Source organism: Octopus sinensis, linkage group LG12, assembly GCF_006345805.1.
Source record: "Octopus sinensis linkage group LG12, ASM634580v1, whole genome shotgun sequence".
NCBI classification, from domain to species: domain Eukaryota; kingdom Metazoa; phylum Mollusca; class Cephalopoda; order Octopoda; family Octopodidae; genus Octopus; species Octopus sinensis.
Window position 1 is genome coordinate 77,468,693 of NC_043008.1, and position 20,880 is coordinate 77,489,572.

The window sequence follows — 20,880 nt, forward strand, 5'->3', positions numbered from 1 at the left end:
GTGTGTGTGTGTGAGTGTGTGTTTGTATGTGTGCGCCCGCGCTTGTATCCAGCAAATTTGAAATAGGTCTGCTCTAGAAAATGTCAATATTATTGTCGCCTTAACTATGAATAAAATTAACGTAAAAATACAGTTCATTGGCTGTGAAAAGCATGCTTCAAGACTTCCACAGCGGATGAAGTAGATTTTGAAAGCCAGAATCATTGATCTGAATACTGTTTCAGCTGGTGGAGGAGGGCGACGTTAGACGAACCACTGGACTATATTGCAGTAGGTCTCGGTTAATTCAGACAAAACTGGACTATATTTCAGTATCCTCATTCAATTCAGGGACTACTGAATTATCTAATGGGTCTCAGAGTATTTAATTAAGTTATCATTAGTAAACTAAAAATATTGTGAGAAAATATTAGTCGATGGCTGAAATAACACTTTTTCATGTCTTCTTTATTTTCGTATCCTAAAGAAAGTTTAACACCGCCATAACTTCTCTATCCTATTTTTCCTGAACTAGGACCAATCATAAAACCATCTATTTGTTCTGAAGCTGTAAACTGTGATACTATTTCGCCCTTTTCATATTATTTCTACATTTGCTGTGGCAGGAGTGGATTAGCTTCAAATTTAAGTCCATAACGGATGTTGCTATGCAGACATATCTTAATTTACGTTGAAGTATTAAGCATAGCTTCTTCAATAAACCAATCAGCAAATTAATATAAATCCAGGGTTGTGTAAACCTTATTTTTAAAAATATATTTTAAGGAAGATGGACAGTGTCCTTTAAATGTCTTCATCAATCCGACAATTCTATGATGACCAAGAGTGTAGTTTTGGAGATGAAATATTATGAACTGTGTATAGAAGTAGATCTGCCAGATCCAAGCTAAGTGGGTGCACTGAATGAGGTTGCTAGTACAGAAGATTAGAAGTCGTTGTAGAGATTCATACTCAATCTTGACTGACATTAATATTTCTTTTCTCATAAATATTTGTTTCAGAGAATTTTTTAAAACACATTCCAACGAACTGAATACAGAAATATCTTCAATTGAAAAATATTCTCATTCATGAAATTTGCTCAATGAACTCCCCAGACCACACACAAACTCACACTGAGAGGCACACATTTTTATGAATGAACGACTCACCGAGTTCGCTGCTTACAATCTGTTTTTAGTGTAAAGTGACAGTTTACTACTACTACTACTACTACTACTACTACTACTACTACTACTACTAATACTAATAATAATAATAATAATAATAATAATAATAATAATAATAATAAAAATAAAAGTAATAAAAATAATAATAATAATAATAATAAGGTGTTTGTAAAATGAAACTTTAAAAAAGGAGTCTCGATGAAATAGAGCAGAAACGTTGGAAACATTTTGAAAGAAGCAAAGAATTGATTTAGATTCCATTAAATCTCATTGAATATAAATATTTAGTTTGTGTTGCATAAAAAAAGTACTAGACTCTATGTAAGTTATTTTGTATATAAAAAGTATATTATATTGTTTCGCTCACCATGTTGTCGCCAGAGTGTCAGCTAGTCGATCTCTTATAAGTTACTACAGAAAGTTTAACCAGTTTGTAACTCAAGGTATTTAAAAATCTCTTTTAGCCAGACAGATGCAACTTAATGCTTTTTCTCCCCAAATAACTACAACTAAATACCTATTCTACCCAGATACGTACAGCTAAATACCTCTAAATATCTCTACCACCCAAATAGTTGCAACTAAATAACTCTTCTACCCAGATACGTACAACCAAATACCTTTTCTACCCCGATAGGTACAACTAGCTCAGAACTTTATCACTAATCCACCTCTGCTGACTCAAATTGTACTCTGTGTCCCAACTTTGCCCTGAATGCTGATAATGTCTAAAGCAGAGTTCACTTTCCCTATCACACGCCTCTTTCATACGGACACCAACACCAAAGACTCATTTGCACTTACTCACTCACTCACTCTTTTTCTCTTTCTCAACTCATCATCTTCGATCCATTTTTTAGTCTTGCACTTCTTTCCTGTAGACACAACAGACGCACGAGACGAATTACTCTCTGCGCCATCTCGTTTCCTTATCTATTCATATTGTTACCGCAGCACCGGATTCACACGAGATTTGCTCTTCTTTTTCATTCATCCTGTATGGAAAGACAGCCTCCTATTTCAATGATTCGTTCATCCTTCTCTCATCTCTTGACTTAAATGTTTCCTTTCAGAGCCAGACCATCTCACTACAGCGCAAGATTAGGTATTCTCTTTCTTTCTCTCTCTCTCTCTCTCTCTCTCTCTCTCTCTCTCTCTCTCTCTCTCTCTCTCACACACACACACACACACACACACACGCACACACACATTCATACATAATACACGCGTTCACTCTACAATATAGATGATATCACCTCTTCCTCTTCCCAAACATTACGCACTAAGGGACCATTTATATAAAATCTAGGCACCGCACACTAGCCTTGAACTGCTAACCTATTCTGCTTCAACTGCACCAGTAGACAATTAGGCAACAGACTTGTATTGCAGCATCTCATTGCATGAGAAATACACAAAATTCTTCAAAGCCATCATAAATGCCACCTCAGACAGAATTCTGATAGTCTCCCGTAAGGACCTCACTCACACTCACGAATTCACATATGCACACACATGAATGCATACATACATACATACATACATACATACATACATACATACATACATACATACATACATACATACATACATACATACAGTATGTACCGCCATAGCCTAGCTGTCAATCTGGATAAGCCTGGACTTTCAGATAAATAAATTAACCAACTGATTCGCACATTACAAATACAATCTGTTAGCGGAAAAGTAAAACTATGCAAGACTTTTCTCAAGTTTAAAATATGAGATTGTTTTCGTTCTTTCTTTCCAACGATGGAGCTTGACATCTTTGTTAGAAACTAGCCCCTTCTTTAAAGGAAGAATTGAAATAATTAAAAAGAAAAGCGAACATGTATGCATACATACATACATACATACATACATTGATGGGACAATGATGCTGCTGGTGTTACGCATACAGATATCTGGTTGGCAGATATTCATTGATCAGCGCCCAGCAACTATTGGTACACAAACACGTGATTTATTCTTCATACCCTCTACATACACTAAAGACCACATATTTCTCCTGCTTCTGTAATCTTTATTATGTTTCATCTTTCAGAATCCGTATGAGACGCTTCACCTTCTGGTCTCATATTGCTCCTATTATATGATCCTTTTTCTTCCTAGTTATCACATGAAATGGTCCTTTCTTTTTCTATATACCCTCATTATATAGTCCTCACAACCCTCGTAGCCTCATTTAATGGCCCGCTTTTTCTCTAGTTACTCCATACACTTTCTTTCAAATCAAGTTGCGAATACAATTATATACATATACTTACACACACACACACACACACACACACACACACATGGTTTTCATTATAATCCAGTGATGTACACATGTCTCTTTATGGTGACCTCATTTGTCGTCCCATCTATTGAAAAGCCTATGGCGATAGATGAGTGGCGACTTCTGAGGACTAAGCTGTTGGAAGAGCACAGTAAGTTTAACTATCATGCTTCAAATCATGCAGCTGTAACGGGACTGAATAGTCATCTGAAAGATCATGAATGGTACATCAGAAATGCCATCGACAACGAAGAAACACAAGAGGACGACAATCATCTGCGAAGGTGGAGCAATCACAATGGATGTATATGAAGAGAGAAGGGAAGGGTGAGAGGGAAGATAAAAATATTTTTCCTCCTTGTGAAAGTAATTGCCCCCAATTATATATTAACTCATTCACTTAATGATTTTAATGAACATCTTTGCACACAGACAAAACACTTGGTTTAGCACTCACATATAGTTATAAGCATACCGATAGATATTTAGGCACAATGGCAAATAAACGCAGACACAAGGAAATACCTACGCACACATATGCACAATGATACATACAAAGACAAAGATAAACCCGTATAGGCATGAGGCGTATTACACATGCATAGCACCAGTCATTTTCTATTTGAATGATTCGTAACAAAATATAGCTAGTTGAATCAGGAGAAATTGGTGAAATTTTAATATCAGACAATCTGCTCGTGGAATGAATAACTATACCAGTTGGCTTATTTATAAAATTCATTGATTTACAATTGGCTATATATTTAACCACTTTGTTTGTCAAGGTCGTTAGAGAAGTGCTGTTGCTGCAATAGGACAACTATTAAATTTACTGCTTTGTCATTTCCATTCTTTAGTTGTCCATAATCATGTGGACTTCTGGTTCTCTTTTAACAGAGACAATGAATGAAGGTTATATCTTATAATAATTCTGCTTGTCATTACGTTACTTAGCCCGTCAGTCACACTTTCACATGATTAGAGAAAAAGAGGGAGAAAGAAAAGAGGGAAGAGAAAAAGAGGGAGAAAGAAAAGAGGGAAGAGAAAAAGAGGATGAGGCGAAGAGTGAGGCAGAAAGAGAAAGAAAAAGAGGGAGAGAGAAAAGACGAAGAAAAACGTGTCCATGACATGTGGCAGGGGGAACATAATATTTATTACGTGATTAAAAAGGTTAGTTGAAAGTAGTTATAGAGTGATATAAAGTGATATAAGTAGTTATAAAGTGATATAGAGGAAAGTTAGAAATGTAATTTAAGCTGAGGAATGATGTTCTGATGATGAGATTAAAGAAAGGCAGAGAGTGAAGGGGGAGAGAGGGAGAGAGAGAGGGAGAGGGGAGAGAGAGAGAAAAAAGAGAGATGATGATGATGATGATGGAGGTGGTGGTGGTGGTGGTGGTGGTGGTGGTGGTGAGTGCATAGTGAAAAGCAATTTAAAAAAAATTGAACTAACCTTTTTATATCACCTATCACTTAATGCATGCGCATCCCAAAGTTGCCATTCACTTTAGAAAGAAACTACTTTCCCGTTTGCCTGTCATTTGCGATAACTATCAATAAATCACAAGGGCAGACATTTGATAAAGTGGGACTGTTCTTGCCTGAACCAATATTCAACCATGGTCAGCTATATATTGCATTCTCAAGGGCTTGCCAATTGTCTGATGTGAGAGTTAAAGTTATCAACACTGACAAACAAGGGAAAAGAAGAGGGAGAACTTACACGAAGAACATAATCTGCAAAGAAGTATTGGATTGAAAGGTGTACGCAAATTGAAATGTGTATTGACTCTGACCCGTCACCTTGGCTTATAAGTTACCAACGTTGTGGTTTTCGGAGTACGCCATGTTACATTACATTTTTAGTTCCTTGAAATTTTGGCCCCTATATTTTAGATATAAAATTATTTTTTTTACAATAAAACTTTTGTTTTCTAGATATGAAATTGTGACCATGTAAATTTTAAAATGTAACTTTTTCTGTTTATGGGGGGAAATGAAAAAATAAGAGTGAAAATTTATTTTATGAGTGCTTAGTATAAATCTATAAAACTGCAGTGCATAACATATATATATATATATACACATACAAGAAAAAAGCAAGAAAAAAGCAACAAGAATGGATTAGTTGTTCAGTACAATTGTTTCATACGAAGAACAGATTTATTAAAAGCTGCAAATACTGCAGCAAATACAAGTGTCCCGTATTCATCAGCCAAAACACATATGAGTTTTCCAAACATCCTAGGGGGTGAGGCTACACTCATGAAGTATCGAAGAGAGTTCTATGAAAAGCAAAGTTAGATTGTAAGCAGACTTAAAATGTTCTCTAATGATGTACAGTTTTATAAAAGGTTTTTAAAAAAGTTTGTTAGCTTCACAGCTATTATCCATCCATAATAATGCAGGTGTAATTTCCGGAGATAAGAGGAGAGATTTTATTCTCTGTACCTGTTTTAGAACACATAGAAACAAATAGGGATCTTTTCTATTCTGAAGCCAGGACCACAGATCTTTCTACTTAACTAAATAATCTGAAACTTCGTATGCTGATAGAGTCTAGCAAAACAAGACACAGGTTGGAACTAGTTTATTTGAGAAAGATCTATTTTATGACTTTAATCGTAGATTAAAACTGCGAATTTTAACCAATCAGATTGTTTGTTTTCATGTGTAAAACTTGACTGCATTCTATTAGTGAGACGTAGAAAGCGCTTTTGTGACGTACTAACGTTCGGAAAACTGTAAACAAACACGGCAGACGAAATACGGCTACGCATTTCGCCCGGCGTGCTAACGTTTCTGCCAGCTCTTTGCTTTTTTAATATTAAATTTCGGCGAAGTTTCGCTTGTCGTAGCACAAGTTTTCCGTCGATTTCCGTAAAACACTTTTATTTTTTTACATAAGTAATGAGAGCGAAAGAGACTAAGAGGAAGCGATTTTATGACGAGGGAAGTTTGTCTTTGAAGTTACCGTCTAGGGGAAGCATTGATGTACATGTGTGTGTGTGTGTGTTTGATGGGGTGTGGGAGACAGTATGTTGTGTAAGTGAAGTGCTTCTGTTAGTGTGTGTGAAGAGACAGAGAGAGTAATGTGTGAAAGAGAGAGATAACTGAATTTTTTACTCGGTGTATGTGTATATGTATGTCTGCATGTATGTGTGTGTGTGTATGTATCTATGTATGTATGGCCAATTCATCGTAATTACGATTACGATGAATCGGCTATACATACATACACACACACACATACATACACACACACACATACTTACACATACATACACACACACATACATGCAGACATACAGAATGGAAACATTTTCAATTTAATACATGTGGCTTATTAACTAGTTTTAAATATTGTTATTAGAAGGTGGCTGACTTGTTTACATTTAAGATGTTAAATACGTCACGAAATTGGTGGTCGAGACGGAGTAAATAAAATAAAGCCGAATGACGGAATATCATTGGTTAAAATTCTAATTATTAAACAACGTTAAACTTAGAAGTTACAATTCCGTTTTCATTCTGGTTTACAATTAAGTTTACTTTTGACACATTCTACCAGTATACGAAGTTTCAAATTGTTTGGTTCAGTAGGAAAAATTTGAAAAAACTGGCCTCAAAATAGAAAAGATCCACAAATAGTATTTGTACGTTGCCAAAATTTTAATTGACTATATCGTTAATTTAATTTAATCTAATTTAATTAACCCAACTTAAATCAAATAAATTGCTATTACTTCCTAATTCTATTCTAAGTTTAATAAGTAATGCTACTCCCTTAATAATAATATAAAGAATTTTCACTATAATTTTCACTATATTTTGAATAAGCAATACTCTCACACCTTTTAATATAGAAATTAATTGACCTCTAGGTATAGACCTAAAGTCTGTCTTAAAATGTATAAACATTAGTATAAATTACGGAGATGTACTCGCATAGCAAGTAATTTGATCTGAGATCGTGTGCTGAAACGAAAACAATTGCAGCGTGGAAGGTGTTTATAAGCCATTTAAGAAACACACAAAAGCCGTTCGATTCACTTCAACATTTAAGTTTAATTTGTCAAAATATTTTCGTCGCTAAAATCCGCGACATGTTCACTGACAAAGTCCGTGCTGCATCTAATTAGTATAAATAGAAACAATAATAAATAAATAAATAAATAAATAAATAACCTCCTGTTCTAGTGTTGCACTTAAATTTCTTAATGTATTTTCCTCTACCGATAACCTTTGACCCCTTTGATACTGTCTTTTGTTCTCTTTATATTCTTTAACCCGCCATTAACTCTGTAGGAGAGGCAGTTAATAGCTGTATGATGGTCAAAAATAATTTTCTCTTATAAATTATAAATCTTAGATTCCTGCAACACTGACCTAGATTTTCTGTCACCACAGAAATAAACTAAACTTTGTAGGTTGTGTACTTACACCCCCTTCCTCTCATAATGTCCTTATTTGGGCGGTTTCTGCTTCACTGACTTATTTTGCGACTTCTTTTAGCCAATTTAGCCAATCTCTTCTTCCAACATAGTAGTTTTGTGAAACGAATAGAAGTGTGATCAACATCTTCTCATATATCAGGAAATTACATCTACATTATTATGGATACATTCATCTTCTCTGAGAATAAAATATCTGCTCATATCTCCGGAAATTACACCTGCATTATTATGGATGGATTTACCTTTTCTGTGAAGCTAACAAACTTTTTTAAAAACCTTTTATAAAACTGTGCATCATTAGAGAACATTTTAAGTCTGCTTACAATCTAACTTTGCTTTTTATAGAACTCTCTTCGATACTTCATGAGTGTAGCCTCACCCCCTAGGATGTTTGGAAAACTCATATGTGTTTTGGCTGATGAATACGGGACACTTGTATTTGCTGCAATATTTGCAGCTTTTAATAAATCTGTTCTTCGTATGAAACAATTGTACTGAACAACTAATCCATTCTTGTTGCTTTTTTCTTGCTTTTTTCTTGTGTGTATATATATATATATATATATATATATATATATGTTATGCACTCAAAAATAAATTTTCACTCTTATTTTTCCATTTCCCCCCATAAACAGAAAAAGTTACATTTTAAAATTTACATGGTCACAATTTCATATCTAGAAAACAAAAGTTTTATAGTAAAAAAATAATTTTATATCTAAAATATAGGGGCCAAAATTTCAAGGAACTAAAAATGTAATGCAACATGGCGTACTCTGAAAACCACAACGTTGGTAACTTATAAGCCAAGGTGATGGGTCAGAGTCAATACACTTTTGGATAAAGTTGTCAGGAATAACCCAATAGGTTTACTATTAATTCTCTGAAATATTCACGGGTTACATTTGGAATGCATTGGAGGCATTCCAAACTTGTTCATAATTTACTAAATCTCTTCATCTCTCTCTCCTTCTCCTCTCTTTCTCGCTCTAATTAGGATATACTTTTTAAAGGAGTGGGGGACTTCTATATTATTAATATATCAAGCATTGAAGATAAAATACCACAACATTGACCACATTACTTAACTAAACACTTTTTCTTTTGTTGATCGAACCAGTCGACGGTGCCTTGTTACAGTTACCTATAATGAGCCACGACAGAATTATGTTGTCTATCACAGATACAGTATATCATTTGTGATGTATCACAAACCGTAGATTAGACAGTCAATGCATCATTCAGGTGTTGATTCCGTCCATCACAGAATAGTCTGTATGTCACTTTATTGAAATGTGTGGTCCGCAACTGTGTGATCTACAAGTGATTTACTCTAGTTACTCTGATGAGATAAATGATCTGGCATAACTTCCACTGACAGATCACCAACATATTGCAGCTGACATTGAATACAATTTTACACTCGGTAATTTCAGAGTGCTCCAGATAGCTACAATATCGAACTACTTCACCTATTTACACCTACTTACAGCTAGGCAGACTGTGACATGACAGTCTTGGAGACAGGCAGTTTTGTGACTAGGACTACATACGAAGTGTCGAGCTTTCGATTAGGTGTTCAGTACTCTACTCGTCCTTCTGAGATTTCACTCAACGCAGTGAATAAACTCACAAGGAACACGGTCATGACAACGACGACGATGACGTGGACAACAACAACAAAGACATAATGATAATAATAATCCTTTCTACTCAAGGCACAAGGCCTGAAAATTTGTGGGGAGAGAACTAGTAGATCACATTTACTCTAGTAGTAATCTGGTACTTAATTTAGCGACTCCGAATTGATGAAAGGCGGAATTCGAACTCAATACGTAGGACGGATGAATGCGGTTAAGCATTTCTTCACCTGGCATGCTAAGAGTTCTGCCAACTCGCCGCCATAGAAAATGGTTTCCAATTTTGACGCAAAGCCAGCTATAATTCGGGAGAGGGGGTAAGTCGATTACTTCGATCCCATTACTCAACTACTGCTTATTTTATCGACCGCGAAAGAATGAAAGGCGTCTTTATAATCACGATAACAATAATAATCCTTTCTACAAAAGGCACAAAGCCTTACATTTCGGGGTAGGCGCTAATGCAATTTCATCGATCCCAGTGCTCATCTGGTATTTATTTTATCAATCCAGAAAGGATCAAAGCAAAGTCGACCGCAGTGGAATTTGAACTCGGACGAAATGCGGCCAAGCGTTTTGGCCGGCGTGCTAATGATCCTGCCAGCTAACCGCCTTACTACTAGTTCTACTACTACTACTACTACTACTACTACTACTACTAATAATAATAATAATAATAGGACGGACTAGCGATACCGTCGGGGAAGGTTATGAAGCAGATAGAAGAAACGGGCTATAATTACTTGGGGATATTGGAAACAACGAAATTGATGGAGAAAGAAATGACAGAAAAATTTAAGGTGGAGTACTTGCAATAACTGAGACTGATCCTTAAGTCGAAATTAAACGGACGGAATAAGATTGAAGCTATCAACACCTGGGCGGTTTCACTACTTAAATATGGAGCAGGGGTAATTGCATGGATAGTAGACGAACTAAACAGCTGAAACAGAAAGACAAGGAAGTTGCTGACTACATATGGGATACTCAACCTAAAAAGTGACACAGGAAGACTGTATGTACGAAGAAAAGAGGGGGAAGAGGACTGATTGGATGCGAACGCAGCATTAGAGTAGAAGAAAACAACATAGCATGGTATGTAAAAAATGCCACAGAACCGCTATTATTGGAAGTAAGAAAGTCAGGCATGTGTAGGATGGAAGATTGCAAAGATAAGGCACTGTACAAGGACTTGAGAATAAATGAAACCGAAAATAGGCGAGTAAAGAAAACAATGCATGACCAATTTCATAGGGATGTTGAAGATAAGACAGACAGAGAAATAAGATGGCTATGGATGACTAAAAGTGATTTAAAACCGGAAACGGAAGCCCTAATTTGTGCTCCCCAAGAGCAAGTGTTAATAACCAATTACATCAAATACAGAATAGACTACACATTAGAAAGTGATAAGTGCAGAATTTGTGGACAAAATGGTGAAACCGTATGGCATATTACTAGTAAATGTACGCCACTAGCCTAGAAAGAATATAAGCGACGTCATGACAATATAGTAAAGATTGTACATTGGACACTTTGCAACAAGTACGGACTTGACAGAGCAAAGGAGTGGTACGAACATAAATCCGAAGGCATCATCGAAAATGATAATGCAAAGATCCTATGGGATTTTATGATTCAGTGCGACCATGAGATAGAAAATAGAAATCCAGACATAGTGTTAATTCAGAAAGAAATTAACCGATGCTGGATCTTACATATAGCATGCCCAGTTGACAACAAGGTATGAGATAAAGAAGAAAGAAAAGTCAATACATATGACAGTGTGGAATGATCTACCTAAAAAAGAGGTAAGGTCCAGTCCCTAGCAGGGATAGAATTACCAAATAGAGAACTGATTAAATGAATTGAAAAGGAAGGCTACAAATACCTTGGCATATTAGAGTTCAACGAAATCAGGGAGAAGGAAATGAAAGAACAAATGAAGATGGAATATTTCAGAAGACTAAGATTGGTGTTGCGCTCAAAATTGACCGGATGGAATAAAATCCAAGCAGTTAATACATGGGTGATAGTATCACTTCGTTATGGAGCTATAATCATAAAATGGTAAAAGAAAAAAACAAGTGATGAACATGGATACGATGACAAGAAAAATATTGTCAGTGCACGGAGCCTTCCACTCCGATAGGCTGTACTTGTGTTTGACACCGATAGGCTGTACTTACACAGAAGAAAGGGTGGGAAAGGTTTGTTCAATTGCCAGTATTGCATCAACACAGAGGAAAACTGCTTAGGATTGTTTATAAAAAGTACCGTGGAACCAGTGTTGAAACATGTGAAGAAGTCCAGCGTCATTAAAACTGATACTTGTGTAAATAAAAAAAGAACATAAAGAAGAAAAGACACACACAAAACAGAAACATTATGGAAGGTGAAAAAGTACGGTTAATTTGCAAGAGATACGAAAGCCAAGATAGATACAGAAGATCTGTGGAAATGAATGAGGAGGAGTGACATGAAGATAGAGACAGAAGCACTTATATGCGCAGCTCAAGAACAAGCGTTAAAGACTAATTATGTGAAGTGAAGATTCGACAACACTACCGACAGTGACAAATGCAGAATGTGTGGTGAGTGGGGTGAAATGGTATGTACATCGTCAGCGAATGCCCGAAATCATCACAACGCGAATACAAAAGACATAGCATTGTGGCAAGAATGATTCATTGGGAGCTCTGTGGAAATCACGGCCTACAAATAACAAATAGGCTGTGGTATCAGAAAACCCAGAAGGAGTCGCGATCATCTGACCAAACATTGGGAACCGGACATTGTTGTGGTAAGTAAAAAAGAAAGAACATGCATGATAATCGACATAGCATATCCCGGTGACAACAGGATCAAGGAGAAAGAAGAACAAAAATTTAACAACTGTGATGATTTGAAGTGGAAAATACGAAGGTTGTGGTCAATGAGCAGAGTTGTGATACCAATAGCTATTGGCGCACTCGGAAGTATCAGCACTCAACTACAACATGCCTCAAAGAGATTGGTACAACTGTAAAAGTACAACATCTACAAGACCCAGTATTGCTTGGAACTGCAAGAATCCTTCGCAGGGTTCTTGAAGCATGACCAGTAAACAAGTGTCACCTTAGTCTGCTGGCTGTGGACAGTTGACACTTCCCATCATACTCAGTAAAATATGCCGAGAATTTTCATCAAACAATAATTATTATAATAACCCTTACAAATAAAGACACAAGGCCTGAAATTTTGGGGAGAGGACTAGTCGATTACATCGACCCCAGTGTTTCAGTGGTACTTGATTTATCGACCCAGAAAAGATGAAAGGCAAAGTCGACCGCGGCGAAATTTTAACTCAAAACGTAGCGACGGGGGAAATACTATATAGCATTTTGCACGGCGTGCTAACAATTCTGCCAGCTCGCCACCTTAATAATAATAATAATAATAATAATAATAATAATAATAATAATAATAATGATAATAATAATGATAATAATAATAATAATAATAATAATAATAATAATAATAATAATGATAATAATAATAATAATAATGATGATGATGATGATGATGATAATAATAATAAAAATAATAATAATAATGATGATATAATAATAATAATAATAATAATAATAATGATAATAATAATAATAATACAACAACAATAATAATAATAATAATAATAATAATAATAATATTATTAATAATAACAACAACAACAACAACAACATTAATAATAATAATAATAATTATAATTATAATAATGATAACACCGAGAGAACACCGGGGACGGGAGAGAACACCGGGGACGGAAAGAACACCGGGGACGGGAGAGAACACCGCAGATAAGGAGAGAACACCCGGGACGTTTAAGAATTAAGAACGATAAAACAGTGCTCCGAAATCTATCCACAAACATCGAAAACAAAGACATCGTATGGAGCCAAAAATTTACTAACAAAGGACTGGACTATATCCGAGTAAGTAATACTCATTGAAATTTATTACTATTTTCGAAACGAAATGATGTATTTTAACTCGATATCATCTTCACCTCTGACACAACACATGTAAACATGCGTGATACATTACAATCCATCAACACCAGATCATCCCCGACCCCAAACACCATATATAAAAAAACTACGAAGAAATTAAATAACACCGATATTATTCAACCCAAGAATAACAATCGGGAAGTACGTACTTTAAACTTACAACACAAAATGTACGAAAAACTACACGTGCAAAACAATGTGACAACAGAAATGAACGGACCGGTACCCTATGAAAATGACGACCGTCAAAATAATGGGCCGGATGTTGTTCCTCATGTCCCGCAAATAAAACCCAAAAAACATAAATGGACACGTGAGGAATACATTTCTATCCTACACGCTTACTTCACAGCAGTGTTCTACCCAAAAAATGAAAACACAACAACACATACATATAAAATATGGAAGAAAAATAACATAAATATAGACTTGGATACAGCAATGAACCCTAATAAACTAGCAAACGTACGAAGATACATTCTCAACGCAAAAAATATATCAGAAATAGAAATAGAACATCTAAAAGAAAAAAATACATCAGGAAAATGTAGATAGAAGCCACACAACAATGCCCAATAATATAAACACTGAAACAGTAAAACACGAAGACAATCATAACATTCTCAACAAACACGATGTAAACAAAATACAACAAACCCAGACCGTAAGGATGCATAATAATACACGACAAACAGCAAGCCAAAACACGACAAACAAACATACGAACGTGAAAAAAAGTGACACAAATGTAAAACTTGGAAAAATGATTATGATACTATAAAAAGTAGAATAATCAAAGAACTGAAAAACACAGATCTCAAAATGGACCACCGACCATACCTCCCAAAAATCAAAATAGACGAAACAACAACATCAATTATAAACAGCATAAACCTAGCCGTCACGGAACTAATAGCCACTGAAACAAAAAGCGATATCACTGAGCTAAATGACTTAGTATACGCAGCAGCCACTGCAGCCACAAAAGAAGCTGGATACTCACTCAAACCCATCCAAACGGAAGTACCACCACTCAAACAAACCCTGTGGATAAATAACATCCAAAACAAAATACAAAAAATGAGAAAAGATCTGTCGATTCTTAATGAAATCAGTAGACAATCAACGCTACTGAGCAACAAAAAGAAAACAAAAACACTCCGCAAATACAACATCACAGAAAAAGATTTACCTGAGATAAAAGAAAAACTAAAGCAAGATATCCTTGCCAAAGCACAAAGGATCCGCCGGTACGAGAAACGCCAGCGCTTCTTTGAACAAAACAAAAAGTTTAACTCCAACCCCAAAAAGTTCTAACAAAAACTTGGCAAAATTAAAATAGAAATCACTGCAGCACTAACGGCAGAAGTGGAGGAATTCTGGAGAGAAATATGGTCGGCGAACGAACAACCAAAAAAAAAATGAGTATTAAAACAACAAACTCAGCATCTGAGCAACTTTGGACCCCCATAACAACTGAAGAGGTCACCCAGGCACTGCAAAGACTAAGCAACTGGAAGGCACCTGGACATGACAAGATACCCAACTTCTGGTTGAAATATCTAACAGGAATGCACAAAAAGCTGGCTAAAAACTTTAACAACATACTAGCAGAGCCAGAGACAATGCCAGAATGGCTCACGAAGGGGAAAACCATCTTAATTCCCAAATCAAATGAGACAGCAAAACCAGAAAACTACAGACCAATAACCTGTCTCCCTACAATGTACAAGGCATTTACTGCAGTGATATCGCAAAGGTTGAACAAGCACCTGGACGAAAACAACCTGTTTCCAGAAGAGCAGAAAGAATGCCGCAAATGCTCATATGGCTGTAAAGATCAACTAATGATTAATAAAGCCATAACTGAAGACAGCCACAGAAAGAAGAAAGGCTTCAGTATGGCCTGGATCGATTAAAAAAAGGCGTTTGATAGCATCCCCCCACACATGGATCCTCGAAACACTAGCCATTAACAAAGTAGCACCAACAATTATAAAATTCATAGGACAATCTATGAATAAATGGCAAACAGTGCTACAGCTCCAAATAAAAGAGGGACTCATGAAAACCAAAGCCATCCCCATTAGAAGAGGAATATTCCAGGGAGACACGCTCTCTCCACTCCTTTTCTACTTGGCACTATCACCTCTATCTGATATGCTAAATAGAACTGGATGCGGATATAAATGTTACTGCAAAACGATCAGCCACCTTTTATATATGGATGACCTAAAACTATACGCTGCAAATGACAAACAGCTGGAAACACTATTAAAGACAGTTCATGGATTTACCAAAGAAATAGATATGAAATTTGGATAAGAAAAATGCGCCAAAGTAACCCTGAAAAGAGGAAAACTAGTTAAGAGTAGCAACATCACACTAGATAAAACCAATGAAATAAAAGAATTAGACCAAAGCCAAACTTACAAATACTTAGGAATCCATGAACTAGATATGACGAGTTAGATCAATACTAAAAACAGCTCAATGCTAAAAACAAGATAATAGCCGTCCCAGTTATAAGTTACAGCTACAATATCCTTAACTGGACACTAAATGAACTGACCAAAATAGATAGGAAAACAAGAAAAATACTGACAGGATCTAGGATGCATCACCCAAAATCTGACATAGAAAGACTATATACACAACGTATAGAAGGTGGTAGAGACTTTATACAGCTGGAAAACTACTATAAAATAACCACCATAGGACTGCAAAAATATCTACTTCAGAAGGAAGGAAAACTGATACAAATAGCGGCAAAACACGAGCAAAACAAAAAACTGTTCTCAGTATTTAAGGAAGCTGACAAATACAAACAAGAAACCATACCACCTAACAAATATGAAGAAAAAGAAGAAGATGAAGAAACAACAAAAGCTATAAAACAAATGAAATCCAAACTAAAACAAGAACAGCAAAGAACCATGATAAAACGATGGCAAGAAAAGCCCCTTCATGGTAAATACTGCACTAAACTAAACGCAAAAGAAATAGACAAAGAAAAATCCCAGCAATGGTTGAGAAGCTCAGGACTCAAAGCAGAGACAGAGGGATTTTTAATTGCAGCACAAGACCAAAGCCTCCCCACCAGAAATTACCAAAAACATGTAATGAAAAGAAATATTACAAGTAACTGCAGAATATGTGGAGATGGACAAGAAACAATAAATCATATTATCTCTGGCTGCCCAGTCCTGGCTAAGAAGGAATATATTCACAAACATGACAGAGTTGGAACCTACATACACTGGAAGCTATGCCAACATTATGGAATAACAACAGGAAAAAGATGGTATAGGCACACACCAGAAAAGGTCACAGTAAACGAGAAAGCAACCATATTCTGGGATATGCCGATACACTCAGATAGAGAAATTAAGGCCAACAGACCAGATATAGTTGTCAGAGATCATGAAGGAAAAAAAATACTTTCTAATTGATGTATCAATACCGGCAGATGACAACGTGTCTCTAAAAGAAATGGAGAAACTCTCAAAATACAAAGACCTGGAAATAGAGGTAACCAGAATGTGGAATCTAAAAACAGAAAAATATTCAGACAAATACAAAATAAAAACACCAGGACTTACAAACACATATAACATACAGAAAATTGCACTACTAGGCACTGCACACATCCTACGCAGAACACTTTCCATACAATAACCATCAGAGCATCACAACAAATCACAGCACATACCCAAGGCACACAGAGCTGCGCTCGGTTGTGAAGTGAAAGCACGCTATAAAAATAAAACTACTGAATAATAATAATAATAATAATAATAATAATAATAATAATAATAATAATAATAATAATAATAGTAATATTAAATGCCCTGATGCAGTACCAGACAGTGGCTCTCATGGCTTCCGATCTTAAATGATTAGAAGTGTTATCATGTACATTGTTTTGTCTTGGTATAAAAGACGGGCTACAGCAAATATTCTGCTCAATACTACAGATTTGTTTGTCAGCTATTTGACCTTAACTAGTTGATCATGTCCCTTAGTTGCTGATGATATGTGCATCTCTGATCATGAGCAGAAGTAGTAGGGGAGCATCATAGTCATGTGTTGAGAGGGATTCTTTAGGGTTTGAATAATTCACCTCTGGAAACATGAGTGTTTCGTTCAACATCCTTAAATAACCCTTATTCAGGGACCTTTTGAGCGGGATGGGTTACTCGACCAGAGGAAAATTCAAACTGGGCCCCACATACAAGGTCATGTGCTGTTTATTTTGATATGAGCTCACCATGCCGCACACATATGGTTGTGATGTATGTGCCTAGTGTACCCTTATCAGACGGGTAGTCATGATGGCTATCCTGGGCTTCGTATATTTTGCCCGAGTGTCACTTTGATGGCATGCACTGCTCTCTCACTCAATAATAATATAATAATAATAATAATAATAATAATAATAATAGTTATAATATTCACTGAGTAGAAAGAGTACTGGAGTCGGAGAAATGTAAGATTCTGTGAGACTTTCTAATTCAAATGGACAAGAAGTTAGAAAATAATAAACCAAACTTAACCATTATAGATAAAGAAAACCGAAATTGCTTACTTATCGACCCATCATGCCCGTTTGATTCCAGGATCGTAAAGAAAGAGGAATAAAAACAACAGCAAAAAATACAATCCCTTAAAATTTGAAATAAGAAGAATTTAGAGCATGAGATCAGTAACGGTCGTGCCTATAATAATTAGTGCGTTGGGAAGAAGATATAGACAAATGGCTGAAGGACATTGGAATAGAATGCCCGTTACAGATCCTTTAGAAAGTTTGTCTCTCAGGGACAGCAAGGATTATTAGGAGAGTTCTAACTACTTGAAAGACAGCTGAAAATTTGTGGATACCTAAGCTAACAGGTAGTAACCCGCTACCCACATAGATCCTACGAGAAATAAAATCGAACCTGAGCCAAACCAAAATAGTAATAATAAATATGCGGCTTTTTATCGAAGTTTGATCCAAAATCAGACATTTAAAAGGAGAAAACAGAATCAATTAAATTGACCAAAATATTTTACTGGTATTTATTTTATCGATCTCTCGAAGAATGAAGAGGTAAGTTGACGTTGGTAAAATTTGAACTGAGAACATAAAGTGACGTGATGATAACCTGTAATATGTTTTACATAGCCCTCCTATTTCTGACTGATCTCTATATACTCACGGTCAATAAAAGATTTCCATATATAGCTTTTCCCAGCAAATCTCCGTGTATTAAACTTCTCACATTGCTCTTTTCGGTAATCCGGTTCTGGAGTCGGACATTTCTGGCAAAATACAACAAAGCAAATGAATATGAATACAACAAAGATACTGAATAATCTGGTAGAAGTTTTAAACAATGAGTTAAGAACAAGTGGAAGACTGGTAGAAATTTTTAAAGAATGAGGTAAGAATTGGTAGTAGCTTTAAAGAGTAAAACAAGAATTGTAAGACACATTAAATGAGTGAGCTCAGAACTGGAAACGATGTTAAATATTGAGGTAAAAGTGTATAAAAAGGAGGTAAACCTCAAAGAATAGAGAAGAAATAGTAGTTGCATTAAAGTGCTGGTAAACGCCTTAAAATGGAATAAGTACTAGTAGACGTAATTAACAATGAGGTAAGAACCGGAAGTGTTCAATAACGAGGTAAAATTGGTAGGAACCTTGAAGAATGAGATAAGTGTTGGTAGTGTTAAAGAATGAGGTAAGAACTAATAGATACCTTAATGAATGAGGCACGTGCTGTTTGAAGCGCTAAAGTTGGAAACAAGAATTGGCTGAAGCCTTAAAGAATGAGATAAGATCTAAAGTATAGTAAATACATTTTAGTGGCAACCAAAATCAATATTTTGTATCTTTTAACAATAAATTTATTCGTTTTGTAGGAGAGCAATAATGCATGGGTGAGTGTGTAAGTAGGAGAGTAATGAAGGGGAGAAGATGTGTATATATGTGTGCATGTGGGGGAGGTAAGAAAGCACTGCTATGTACCCCTTTAAGTATATGTACCCCATTAATGTTGTTTTTTTTATTGCTATAATTGTGATATTAATTTTGAGGTTATTGTTGTTTAAATTGTTGTATCAAAACCTGAATGAGCAGACGAGCTCAGAAGAGCCATGATCATTCCATCTTTTCAGAGGTAAATCGAATTACATTTTGAAGACTGTAAGATATGATTTCGGTCAGATTTAGCCAGCCCAGCAGCCGCATTGATGGCTCATCGTTGCTCATATATCAAATCAAAGTTATCGTTACTTTGACAATTACTAAGAAGAACCAAGTGTTACTTCTGCCAACCTGGGTAATTGAATTTCGAATACTCCAGAAATTTATCAACAGATTCCACGTGCGTTCTACTTTCTAATTAGTGATGTAATTGATAATGGTATAACAGAAATATAAGAGAAACTTTCCCATGTGATTTCGTGGACATCACATCGTTTACTGAAATATTTCACCATAAGAAGTTCGAGAGACTAGAAAGTGTCAGTTAAAATAAAAGACGAAAAGCACCGCCACCACCCGCCGCCTCCGCCCCTCCACCCCGCTACCTCATAATGATATAATACAGAAAGGAAAGGAGGGAAAGAGAGAGAGAGAGAGAGAGTAGACCATAGCTGAAGGTAGCAAAATATAGACAGTTTTCTATGTGCTTTCAACTGGTGAATAGCAATGGTACTCTCGTCTTTCTGATTTTGTTTTGATAACAAGGATACAGACACACAATTTTTGTAATTTTAGTTACAAAAATTTTAATAAGAGTAATTTTTGTTTTTTAACTGATTTCTTTAGCTACAAAAAATAGAGTGACAGAGTAGAGAATAATCCTTTTTACTATAAGCACAAGGCCAGAAATTTCGGGGGTGGGACCAGTCGATTACATCGATCCCAGTGTTTTACTGGTACTTAATTTATCGACTCCGAAAGGATGAAAGGCAAAGTCGACCCCGGCGGTATTGGAACTCAAAACATAAAGACAGGCGAAATATCGCCAAAGCATTTTTTGCCCGGCATGCTATTAATTCTGCCAGCTCGCCACCTTAGTGGGAAAGGAGAGAATAAGTTGTTAATTTCAGTGGTTAATTATAAATTTAAATTGATTAATACAGTGTTGTTCTTATGTATCATTCAGTGACAGAGAATTTACGCAGGATGTTCTTGTTCTTCAGAGATCATTTATAAATAATATAGGCTATTATTTGAGTTATCTTCAGTTTATAGTTTCGATGCCAGACCAAGT

At 35.8% G+C, this 20,880-nt stretch overlaps 1 protein-coding gene across 4 annotated transcripts in view; it reads right to left on the minus strand.

Moving 5' to 3' along the window:
* The window catches only part of LOC115217863 (ADAMTS-like protein 4), a 442,200-nt gene that overhangs the window by 157,284 nt on the left and 264,036 nt on the right, over window positions 1-20,880 (minus strand). For all 4 annotated transcript variants that reach the window (XM_036508060.1, XM_029787575.2, XM_036508062.1 and 1 more), the window contains one exon: window positions 18,818-18,920. In XM_036508060.1, the coding sequence (XP_036363953.1) occupies window positions 18,818-18,920 (103 nt within the window). The remainder of the gene's footprint in view (window positions 1-18,817; window positions 18,921-20,880) is intronic.